This window comes from Cryptomeria japonica, chromosome 1, assembly GCF_030272615.1.
Source record: "Cryptomeria japonica chromosome 1, Sugi_1.0, whole genome shotgun sequence".
Taxonomy (NCBI): domain Eukaryota; kingdom Viridiplantae; phylum Streptophyta; class Pinopsida; order Cupressales; family Cupressaceae; genus Cryptomeria; species Cryptomeria japonica.
This window is the reverse complement of record NC_081405.1, coordinates 274,616,853-274,629,723: the sequence shown is the minus strand read 5'-3', so window position 1 is coordinate 274,629,723 and position 12,871 is coordinate 274,616,853. Positions and strand designations below refer to the sequence as shown.

General features: G+C 37.1%; 1 protein-coding gene across 2 annotated transcripts; it reads left to right on the top strand.

Annotated features, from left to right (window-relative positions):
• The first annotated feature begins 8,595 nt into the window (after positions 1-8,595).
• Positions 8,596-12,395, top strand: LOC131050253 (G-type lectin S-receptor-like serine/threonine-protein kinase SD2-5). Of its 2 annotated transcripts, XM_057984444.2 has the most exons (3): positions 8,596-8,758; positions 8,908-10,124; positions 10,646-12,395. In XM_057984444.2, the coding sequence occupies exons 2-3, from the start codon at positions 8,978-8,980 to the stop codon at positions 12,196-12,198; spliced, it is 2,700 nt and encodes an 899-aa protein (XP_057840427.2). In that variant the 5' UTR covers positions 8,596-8,758; positions 8,908-8,977; the 3' UTR covers positions 12,199-12,395. The 2 variants fall into 2 exon arrangements, with proteins under 2 accessions (XP_057840427.2, XP_057840426.2); XM_057984443.2 differs by lacking the exon at positions 8,596-8,758 and having other exon boundaries at positions 8,808-10,124.
• The last annotated feature ends 476 nt before the right edge of the window (positions 12,396-12,871 follow it).

Below are 12,871 nucleotides of genomic sequence, written 5' to 3'. Positions count from 1 at the left end.
ATATATATATATATATATATAGAATTAGGCCCTTTTTTTTGTTTACTTGGTTTTAATTGCTGATAAAAGAATGAAGCAAAATCTATTGATAAGCTTTTTAATCAACACTAATTAGAAATACAATTTAGAAATACACTTTAGGAAATACAATATACTTCTCTAGAATAAATGGATTCATTGATTTTTCCTCTAATAAAATAATTACTTAAAACTTTTTTTTTAAATACTTAGGATCTTTCAGCAAAAATAAACACCTATTTTTCATCAAGTAGAATATAGATAAAATTTAATTGGAAACTATTTCTTTTTCATAATACAAAAGAAGCTTTTGCATGCAACTCAAAGTGGCTTTTCTTTTTCTAAAAAAAAATCAGAAGTAGAAATAAAACAAGCTTTTACAACTCTAAGATATTCTGCATATTTACAGGATGTTTTTTTGTTTAGCTACAACAATAAAACTCAAGTCTATTTTCAAGAATTACAACTTGCTTCTCTTTTCTATGAATGAGGCATACTTCTATAACAAATTTAAACAAATATTTGCAACTGGATTTAAGTATCTTCAACAATAATCTTCTGTGTCTTTTCATGGTTCCTATTCTCTTTCTCCTGACTTTCCTGCATAATAGAAAACACAAATATGACCACGAAGTGCTCACCTCCCAGCCTAGGCTAACTGGTAGCCACCCTCGAGCTCGGAGAACCAATTCCTAGACGGGTAACAAACAGGCAAACACATAGAAGGCAAATACATACAGATTTTCAAACACACTCCCAACTTGGCTTCACAGCACCACACTTTGGTGATGAACTTTTTCAAAGGGTGGTAGTGGACCAATACCCTGAGGAGAATTGCAAGTATGAAATAAACAAGAAGCCACCTCATGGCACAATAATTATATCAAGAATCTCAACCCCTTATTCCTTATGCCCCCCAAAGGCATTCTAGCCTTATATCCCTCCTTATGACCCCCATTGCACAAACAGGCCATGCAGCAAGGGTCACACAAAGATCCCTTGTGATCGCTCTCAAAAGAGAGTCTCTCACTCGAGGGTTGTCACTGCTACCACCCACAAGATCCTCTTCTCTCCCAAGAGTAAGAGGTCTTGAGAAAACTCCCAAAACACAAACAAATCATAATGCAAAAATACCAAAAGATTTTCTAACAAAAACATTCAAGAACACAGATTTCTTACACCAACAAACTTCGAAACATAACCAAGAAGAAGACATTATAATAAATAACTGAAACCAACCTTAATCTGCCCAAAGGTATTATGATATTTGATGAAGAGTTGCCCAATCCACGAATCTTTTTCCTTCTACCCTTAATCAATTTTTCTAATCCATAACATTATTTTCTTTTCAAAATTTCTCGTCTCCAAAAATGGAGAGTGGGTGATTACTCTCCAATTCTCAAAAATCTTCCTTAAGAAGCTCACTCTCTGAGTTCTCACAAGTTTCTAAAAACCAAAAAGGAAAGAAAGCAAAAATACAAAAAGACTCTCATTCCAAAAGGAAAAATCTTAATTAGATTTAACTTCTAAATTTCAATTTTCGCACAACTCAAAAAAGCCAATTTTTAAAGCGTTAAAAAGATCATTATAAAGTAGAAACTTGCCTAAAATTACCCCTAACCCCTAGGTATACCTTATGGGCTTTAGGAAACCCTATTAAACTACCCCTAGGTGTTCATTTAACCCATTTTAAACCCCTCTGAAGTTTATTTTCGGGTCAAACATAAGTTGACCACCCCAAATATTATATTCCCAAAGTATTTATGACAACACATTATTTTATTTAAGAAGAACTATAATTAAACACTTTCCCACCAAGAGACAAAATAAAACATTTAAATTTAAATCCACACGTGTCAAGTGACACAAATAAAACACTTTTACAAAAATAAAACCTGAAATTGTCTCTTGTGGTTTTTACACAATAAATTTAAATAACACTTAACACTCATGCAACATATACTGTTACGAATAAAATACAACACAAACAGGGTGTTGTCTCTCCAAATAGACAAACCCTGGCTTACGAACATACATAAGTCTAGGTTTGATTCTCCGTAATTTTCCATGGTCACATGGTAAATTTCCTGCGCATCTCAATTTACACATTAGTACTTCCAAATATCCATATCTAATATAATTCAATAATATAACAATACACATCATTACTTGCATACAATTTTCATCTGCACAGATTGAATACATCTTTTATCAAGCAAATTCACATAAGCAATTTCATCCCAATCCACATAAACTAAACGTACATCATAGTTCTATATTCAGAGTAAAGTCCTGCGAATTCAATAACGACATCTATCATTGCAATATCATCCTATCTAACAATCATGTAGTGTTCTATCTCATAAAGCATATAAGTAAATCACCAAATCATAGCAATGTTATCCAAATCCTGAAATCATATAAGTTCTAAGTCTCAAAAAGCATCAAAATAAAGTATCCATCATAGTCTAAATATAAAATCCACTGAATGTCAGACTGAGTCGAGGTGAAGCCTCACAGGATTCTTCAATATTGTGTGCAACCAAAGCTTTTTTATTAAGAGGAAGCTATAGGCTAACCTAGTAATCTATAACTTAGCTCCCTCTAGCCCAATCAGGCCTATAGCCAGGTAAATCCAACCAGATGTTAATCAAGTTATTCACTATGTTTAAAGTCTATATTTTGTTATGCAAAATACTTTACTTTTTGCTAATGTAGAATGCTCTTATTAATGTTTTTTTTAAAATTAGAAACTATACTAACTTTCATATTAATCCACTAGGTATTCTACTCGTTGATGTGGTTAAGTTCAAACAATACATAGGACCACCTTAGGGCTACACCTAACCAAAGATCATGCTAATCATCTTTCTAACTCAAGTTGGACATCACCAACTTCTCCTTAAAATTATATCTGCCTCGAGCATTCATAAATCTCAAAGGTTGACAATATAAAGAGCAACAATAACCATTAGGAAGATAGATCACTAAGGCTCCAATTCATTGTTGTATCAAGGATTTTTGGCTTTGTTGACTAAGGACATGTTGAACAATATATTTGAAATAAAAAAAATCTTCCCATAGGCGTGAAAACTAAAAGATTATCGGCCAAAATATCATATCGAGCATCTCAAAAGGAGTTTCACCGAAAGAATACTTTCATCGAAATAGAGCATGACGTGTAAAACACTACGTGAAGATGTCTTCAACGGAATATCACTTTCGATAAATGAAGAAAGCCGCTCATCGATACTCCAGTTTCATCGAAAAGTGAAAAGCAAAAAGCAAAAAGTGAAGTCAAGGAGATACAACTACCAAAGAAACTTAAAAAGCATTCATCGAAAAGCAAATCTCATCGATAACATTATATCGAACAAAAACAGAGGGGTTTTATCGATAAAGGGGATATCAAAGAAAAAAGACTTTCGAAGAGCTTGCATGAACTTTCACCGAAGAACAGAACTCATTGAAATATGATTTCGATGAAACTTACGAATGACTCATCGAAAGAAAGTTCATCGAGGAAAAGATGATTTCGAGGAGACTAGAAAATGGTTTTTCGACATGGGCTATTCGCAGATGAAGTGATATCAAGGAAAGTGAACTTTCGATGAAAGATCAAAGTATTCGACCGAAGACAAGGGTTTCATCGAAAACTCGATTTACGATCATTTCAGTTGAATAGTACTTCCCGCGAAAGAGTTAAAAGCCCAAGTGAAGAATGTCACATCTGCAATTAAGTTTAAACATTTGAATAGCCGTTATAGACGCAGAGACATTAACTGTGCCCAAGTTGCCCATGCAATTACAGCTGAACTGATCGAATCTTCATAAGAACCAGATTGATGCTAAGAGACTGAAAGTTGCAAGGAATTTGCCGAAGTTCGTGAACGACAATCAGAAGAGTTAGACAATTCTCCAAGTAAGTGTGATTTCTCGTATTTACTGAAATTATGGAACCTTCTTCTTCTTCTAAAAAGAGTAGAAAAGGGAAAGAATTAAACCCTGAAGAGAAGCCCAAAAGACAGAAAAAGGAAGGTAGAGCTTTGACTCAGGATTTGCTAGACCAGTGCCCGACATCCAATGTGAGGTCTAAAAAGATCAAGAGTGAAGAAGAAGGATTGGAGGATAGATTTGAACATCTGGGAGACATATGGACTGAAATCAGAGGACATGAGTTGTTCTTGTTTAGTTACAAGAGAAGGGATGCTCCTGAGCCCATAAGTAACCTATGGAAGAAAAACTTAGGGAAATTGGTAGTCCCGAATGTATTTGTGGATGTTGAATTAATGAAAGCTCTTGTAGATTGCTATGATCCAAGAACTAAAACCATATGCGACTACCGAGGGAATCCCTTGGTGGTGATTAACAAACAGACTATTGATATGGTATTTGATCTAGACTGAGAAGTAGAAGAGAAAATTGATATGCAGAAACTGTTGCGAGAATTCTTTAACTTGGAAGACATCTACAGGACGTGGAGATTACCCATTCATCGGCCAAAAGTGGGCGGGTCCTTTGTTCCATTCAGCAAAAATGACAAGATGCCATTTGATGTCAACCAATTCCATCCGTATTTTAAGTATACATACTATGTTGCAGCCCAAGTATTAGGCTTAGAGGCTCATCCTCTCATGGATATTGGGGTTATGGTTTTGTGTGCTGATTTACAATCGAAAGACCCTAGGTCATTTGACTATGCCACTTATGTTGCAGATGCCCTAAATCACGGGTTGGAAAAGTTGAAAGGAGACCTTGTGAATGTCCATTTCTCATTGTACTCTTTATTGATGCACATCATTCTTTATTGTGGACAAGAAATCAATTTCTGGTCAGATGATTTCTGCATTAGAGTTTATGATAAGAATGGTTTGAAGAAACCAGTTCAGTTGTGGGTTTCTGCATGGGATCAAAGATTCATGAACAACCAATACTGGCACTTTCAGGAATATTTTGTGAAACCCCTTAGTGCGGCCTTTGGACAACATAGAGATTATACTCTGTCCCCTGAAATTAAGAGATTCGTCAGGCCAAAAGACTTCTCTCTAGAGTCTCAAATTGATCACAACTGGGGTGACTGGTATTGCCACATTAATCATACAGAAATCAGGGTATTTGGGTATGAAGGAAAGCCATACATGCTTCCAATTACAATACCAAACAGGGTGGCTAGCCTAGAGATTGTGAGACAATTATCTGCTGTCAGTGCCAAACATCTTACGGATTTTGGTAAACAATCCATTGTTCCAGGGTTATTGGTTTTTTCTGATTTTATTGTTAAAAGTTCAAAAAGCTATCATTTACTTCAAAATAAATTAGATTATTATGGCATGACTCTGGGTGATCCTAGAGAGAACTTTGATCATGAGGGATATATAAGAGCTGCCAGGGCATCACAAAAACTAAAAGCCAGAATACATGTGGCTAAAATGCCAGACGATTTAATCAAGAACCTTGAAAGGGAAGAGGCTAGGGTTTTGAGAGAAAGAAGCGAAATGACTTGGGAAGCCTTCAAATGGAAAAGAGCAAGGGGGATGGTGGATGGAGACTTACTTGGAAACCTCCAAGATCCTTTGGAGATAGCCAAAAAGCTACTTCAACATGAAGTAGAAATTATGCATAGAGTGCCCCCACAATTCCTTCATTTTATCAACACTGAAAAGGATAGTCAACCATTGGCTCACATGTCACCAAAATCAGCTGCTAGTAGTATCCCTGCTGACTCTCCTAGAGAAGATTATCCCCCTGGTTTTGAAGCAGAGGTGAATGTGGACACTGGTGAATTTAACATTAGAGATGTAGTTGATATAAGGATGACAGAGCATGAGGATTTCGTTGTTGATGATGGATTCGCCTCTTCGAGGGATTTCCTTTCATTCTTGTACCAGTATAAAGGGGCCCATGTGAAACGAAGCATGGCTGGAAGACCAGAAGAAGAACAGATGAAAAGACTACAGGATGAAATCGATACCCTCATGAAAGATATGACCCTTGAGAAAGGGAGGAAAATATTAAAAGAGGCTGGTGTTATCATCTTTTCTGGTTGGGACATAAATTCAACACTTCTGTTTGTTGGATTCTTGAAGAAGCAGGACTTGAATCAACAAGTGTTGCCTCAAGAGATAGATAAATTGTTCCTAGGCTCCGGGTATGATCCTGATCAAAAGGCTCTCCTACAATGGGCATTATATCTGAAAGGAAAAAGGCCAATTATTGTGGATATCGAAGAAACCTTTGGACACCTCATGATTCATCAGGTTGGAAAGACTGACCCTAGGGTCACTGCAAAGTTGAACCTGGATGTAGCCAAATTAAATATGGATCAGACAGAGTTTTTGGTCAGGGAAAATATTACCTATAAGGGCTTTTATGAAAAATCTAAAGAGGAGAATCAAAAGTTACAAACGGAAATATTACAACTTGAGACAGGGACTCCCTTAAATGAATATGCCTCATATCCCACAGGACAGAGCTTGGATGATGTTTTTGATGCTCTGTATTGGAAGTATCAAGCAGATAAGGCTACCAAATAGGTAAATAATATCCAGCAAAAGATGGATAAATTGGTTAACGACATCATTGAACACCAATTCAACACCAATTCAACACCATGCTTATACATGTCGAACATTACTGGAGGGTGTACACTGGAACCATAAAAGCATTAAGAGAGCATGAAAGGTTAAAAGCATGATTGCATGAGGTGATAAGCAGTGTTGATGTGATGACGCTAGAGGAGAAGGCTGAAGGGACTTCATATATAGAAGATCATGTTAAATTCGAAGATATGCTAAAGCGAGATCTTAAAGAATTGGATGATGGGAGCCCTATTGGAATGCCCTCGTTTTATAAAGGAGGAGTAATGTCCATGGAAGATTTGCGGAATGAGCTTGTAAACATCAAGGATTGGGCTCTGTCAAGGTTGGACTGAAGCAAAGACATGGCCCCTACCGTCAACCAGATGATCTTCGAATACCTTTCACAAGGAGAAGAATTGAAGAAACAGAGTGTTAAGATCAAGACTTTCAAAGAAGATGATTATATTCATCATTTAGGAATTCTTAATTTCTTTTTACTTAAGTTTGTTAGGAATATTCAAATTAACAATTAGTATTTTGAAAAGACACGTCTTTTCATAAATGACTTTTGCTCTCATATATATGTGAGAGAGGTTTTTGTAATATGGTAACAAGAGATACATAGGAACAAGATAGCAATGTATGACAACCTGTAAGTTTTCTGTTATACAAATTTTGATGGAATACATGCTATGATCAGTTGTTTTTCTTTGCGTATGTGTTGTGGATTATTTCATTTTTTTTTTGGCAATTGCTTGTGATATTATCTAAAGAGATAAGGTTATTCATATTCTTTGAATGAAATTTATGTTGTATGTTATAAGGTTGAAATAAAAGTTCTGCTTGCGAATTATAATTGTTCTTCGCAGTGCTTACTTGAATGGTCCCTTAAAGGTAAGGTTAAATTCATTCAAGCAACTTATGATATAAGCATTCAATTGATCTCAAAAAAAATAATAACCGACAGGTCCATAAAGGGGTGGGTTAAAAAACTGTCTCACAAGTTCGCACAGTAAGTCCTAAAGAAAATATAATGACTCTATAGCCTAAATAGCGAAGAAGGCACTGGTTATTTATAGATTACACTTATCACCATATTCATCATATGTTATTTTAAAGCAACAGGAGTAACTAAGTAGGAAACATAGATCGAATAGCTTCTACAACAACAATCTTGAACTCATCTGCTATATCTCCATCCTAGGAACTTATGCCATCCTAAGATAGGAGGAAACCAAATCAGGACACTTAATCTGCTATAAAAGGCACTGGTCATTAAAGACAACTGGTGAATAGGTATACCTGCCTAGGTCCTACAGAGGCTGAAGTGAGAGAGTTAACAACCAAACAGGTTCACTCTATAAGTTGGCCAAGTCAATTGGAGGGTTTGATCATAGGAGTTGGCATTTCCTTAGAACCTATCCAATCTGTTGATTTGAGACCCAACAGGACACATGAGGAATAATACATGTGTCTATGAAAAAGCAAGAAGAAGACCACATAGATATAACATCAATTGAAAATAAGTAACTATCCTATTTAAACTATTACCAAAGTACTCCTAGCCTTTAATATGAAAGAAGGAATTTAATCTAATGCTAAAACTTATTAGTCTACCCCACTTATAAAAATTCACGTTTATTTATGTTTTTGAAATTTCATTTTCATAAATTCTAATTAATCATTAACAAAGAAAAAAAAACTTATTTTATAAAAACTTACTAAATCTTATTAATCTACTTCACTTTGAAAAATTTACATTCACTTTGCTATTGAAATGCAATTAATAATTATGTAATTGAAATGATAGAAAAAACTTTAAGTTGAAGTTGGAAATAATACCTATGGTTAAATTGGTTGCAAAATCTAAAAATATTAGTTATTAAACAATTTTTTTATAATAATTATCTATTTAGAATTGCCTTTCATATATATATACGTTTTTTTCCTGAAATCTCCCCTTTCATGTAAATTCTTGACTGTATTTTACTAAGAAAAACCCCTCAATTACGCTACTCAGTTGGGTGGACAACCAGATTACTTGTGAAGTCTTCGTTACAGCGAAAACAGTTATTTATATCCTTTTTCTGAAATATTGGTTCTTCCATTTATATAATAGCCGACACCAAGATTGTCAAAGGCAACATTGGACCAGAATGCGCGTATGCATAAATGCAAACAATATTTTCTCATTTTTTTAATGTCTGAATATTGTTATATTAGTGTACAGTAATGCGCGTTTATATGCATCAAGATCACCTTTCTCTCAATTTCACTTATGAATAAATTCACAGATTTATTTGGCATGCAGAAAATCATCTGAAAGCCAAAAGGAGAAGATAAGGAAACTGAATTCATGATTGCTTGTAAAAGTTTGGGCCATGGGGTATCTGAGAGTTCTGTGCGGTTTGGTTTTTGTGTGTTTGATCAATCTCTGTGAAGCGAGGATTTTTGTGTTGCCTTCCAATTGGACTGTGGTCAATAATTCGAGCCTTCCAACCTACAGTACAGAGCAGGGGACATTCAGGGCCGTCACAGATGGCGAGGGGAATGCCATAATGAGTGAGGATTACAGATTTGGGTTTGGATTCATCAATGCTAATTCTTCTGGTGATTTTATTCTCTCCATCGTTTTGGGTGTCAATATCACATCTTCAGATCTTGGAACTGAGATTTGGACAGCGAATAGGCAGAGGACTGTTGCAGAAGATGCAGTCCTGAGTCTGGGGAGTAGTGGGGATATCGTATTGGAGGATACAGATGGAACAGTGGCCTGGAATATCAGCACTGGTAAGACCCAAAACAAGGCCATTGCAATGCAGATTTCAGGTAATTTGCAGATCTATAATACTACAAATTCTTCACTTTTTTCGAGTTCTAGTCTTGTATGGCAGAGTTGGGACCATCCCACACACACCCTCTTACCTGGGCAGGAGCTAAAGACGGGCAATACATTGGTATCTAATTACTCTGCAACTAGTGCCAGCCAAGGGTCCTATAAGTTGGTTATGGAGCCTGGAGGGATGGTCCTGTACTACAAAAGCAAGTTTTATGAGCCTTATTGGTCTCTGGGGTTGTCTGGATTGGATTATGAAGGCATTCTAAGGCCATGTTTCTACACTTACTCCTCTCAGAATGCCAAGGCTGTGTATACAGGAATGGAATTACAAATTTTATACAATCAGACTATTGCCAATTCGTCTACGTCTTGCTCAAATGGTACCAATTTTTTGCATCTGGAACCTGCCCTTAATGACACTCAATACAGGTTCATGAGGCTGGACAGTGATGGTAACCTTAGGTCATACAGGGTTCTTCAAACGACATGGCCAGGCACAAGCAACAATTTTTCAGCATGGGTTCCAGACTTTGGGTTAGATCAATCTGATAAGTGTGTTCTTCCAAAAGTTTGTGGACCTTATGGCATCTGTATGAATGGCCAGTGCAGCTGTCCAGGTTCTGGAACTCCTGATAATTTTGATCAAATTCAGAATTTGGATGTCACCCAAGGATGTTACAGCCGTTCAGGTGAGTCAGATTCCTTTTCTCTTTTTCTTTTCGTTTCTGTGAGGATTAAAAGTAAAGAACACCCAGAATTGTGTGTCATAAGATGTTCTTAAAACTAAATTGGTGAGGCTCAGAGTTCAAACGCTAATTACTGAACTCCCTCTTCTAATCTCAACTGGGTAAAGGGCGACTTCTCAACCCTATTGCTGGGTACATACTAAGTAGGCAAATTTAGTGGAATATTAATCATTTTTAAGGCCATGATCAATCCTCCAGCAGCTAGGTTTTATCATTCGATCTTGTGAATTCATAACAGGAGGGATGGATGCATATCCTTTACCTCAGAGTTGTTCTACAGCTAAGCTTGAACTAGGGTATAGCCCGCTGGCATTTGAACCTTAACCCTTGGCAGTTAATATGGCCCAAAATTAGTATCAATTGCTTTTTTCTAACTACTACAAGCTTATCATAAGCTTTAAGAGCACCTAAATTATCCAAGGAGCGTATGAAAATCCATGTTACTAAAATTTGTTTTGGCACAGGTGAACCGGATTGCAACCTAACTTCTGCTGGTCAGCATTTTTTGCTTATCGATGAAGCAGATTACTACCTTAATGAGTTCTTCCAACCTCTGAGTAATGTTTCTACTATTGATAACTGTAGGGCAATGTGCTCATCCAATTGCTCTTGCACGGCAGCCTTCTTCCACAATAGCTCTGCTTCATGTTACCTGACAACTGGCCCATTGAACTCCATGAAATCTATGTCAAACCAGACATACAAAGCTTATATCAAGGTCCAGAATGCCATGCCACGAATCTTTACTTCAGCCTCGAATTCCTTCAGTAATGGCGTCGTAGCAGGGATAACAGTAGGCTCAGCTGCAGCAGCTCTCTTCATGTGCCTGATCATTTTTGTAATCATTCACCACATGAGAAAAAGCAAAGCCAATAGGGATGACATATGTGAGGAGCTTGATCCCGAAGAAATGGAAGAGGAAGCATTCTTGAAAACCCTTCCAGGCCTTCCCCCCAGATTCACATATCATGAACTCAAGGAAGCCACTGACAACTTTAGCAAAAAGCTTGGAACGGGAGGATTTGGATCAGTCTATGAAGGAATTCTTAAGGATAATAGCAGAGTCGCAGTGAAAAAATTAGATGGTCCAAGGCAAGGATATAAGGAATTCAGAGCTGAAGTTGCAACAGTAGGCAGTATAAGCCATGTGAACTTGGTAAGACTCAGAGGATTTTGTGCATACTGTAAGAAAAGGTTATTGGTTTATGAGCTTTTAGAAAATGGGTCTCTGGATAAGTGGTTGTTCCCACCCAGAACAGGAAGCCCAGGAAGTCCAAATTCAGAAGAAAACAGCAATACTTTTTTAACATGGGAACAACGGCACAATGTTGCCATAGGAACTGCCAGAGGCTTGGCCTATCTCCATGAGCAATGCAGGGAGCCCATTATGCACTTAGACATAAAACCTCAAAATATTCTCCTGGACAAGAATTTCATGCCCAAAGTCTCTGATTTTGGCATGTCTAAGCTCCTCAACGAGGACATAACCCAAATTGTAACAGCAGTGAGAGGGACACCTGGTTACCTTGCTCCCGAATGGCTAAAGCACTCCATTGCCACTAAAAAATGTGATGTCTACAGCTTTGGGATGGTGTTGCTAGAATTGGTGTCTGGCAGAAGGAATTTTGATCCTTCTGCTTCTGATCCTCGCCTCTGTTATTTCCCTGCATGGGCGATGCTCAGGGCCCTGGAAGGTAGGTACCTGGATCTGGCAGACACGAGGCTTGAGAATACTGTTGATAGGGAGGCTGTTATCAGGATGACTAAGGTGGCATTCTGGTGTATTCAGGATGATCCCAACAAGAGGCCATGGATGAGTGTTGCATTGAAGATGTTGGAAGGGGAATGGGATGTCCCTGATGCACCTTTATGGCTGTTGCGGAGGGGCCCCGAGTTCTTGGAAGGATATGGGTATGAACCTACGGAGAGAGGTGAGGAGGATTTGTTGCTTGGAAATGAGAAAATCTATGATTCCATTGCCGCAGTATCCTTCACAGAGCTATCCGGTCCAAGATAATGACGTCTAGTTGTTCTTGAAAGTTTTTTCTATATAATCAGCGCAGCAGAAGATGGGAAGTTGGATGCCAACTTTGAGGTAGAAGCTGGAGAGCTATGGGCACTAGCATAGTTAGCATAGGTAGAAATCATCCTGCCCGTTGGACAAAACTGTGAAACCATCTATAGTTATGTAATCTGGAAAGTTTCCATCCTGAACATCTTATGCTTCTTGTATAAATTACTGGTTGTGCTTAAATTTCCCTATCCTCTTCACTTTTCACTTTGTTTTTTGACAATAGAACATGGCCTTATGCATACATAGAACTTCTTCTCCATTGCCCTCCACAGAGCTTATTCAAAATATGACACTGCATGTGTACAAAAACCTATGACAGAGAATGCAGGCAGAAAAGAGAAAAACAAATAGATAAAGCTCTGATCTTTATTACAGATTTGCTTCTTTTTATAAAGCAGAGATCCCTGTATACAGAAATAGATGTCTCTAATCATAGTTGACTAATTTCCACTGAATTAACACCTATTAACTGACACTACTTAATCTATAATACCGGTAATCATACCACAGATTGGGGTTTTATTGACTGAAGTCTGAAACAAGACTGTAATGATCCCAACTAGGTCATTTTATATATTTTCCGATTTCTAATGCAAAACACAAATTGAAACATCAA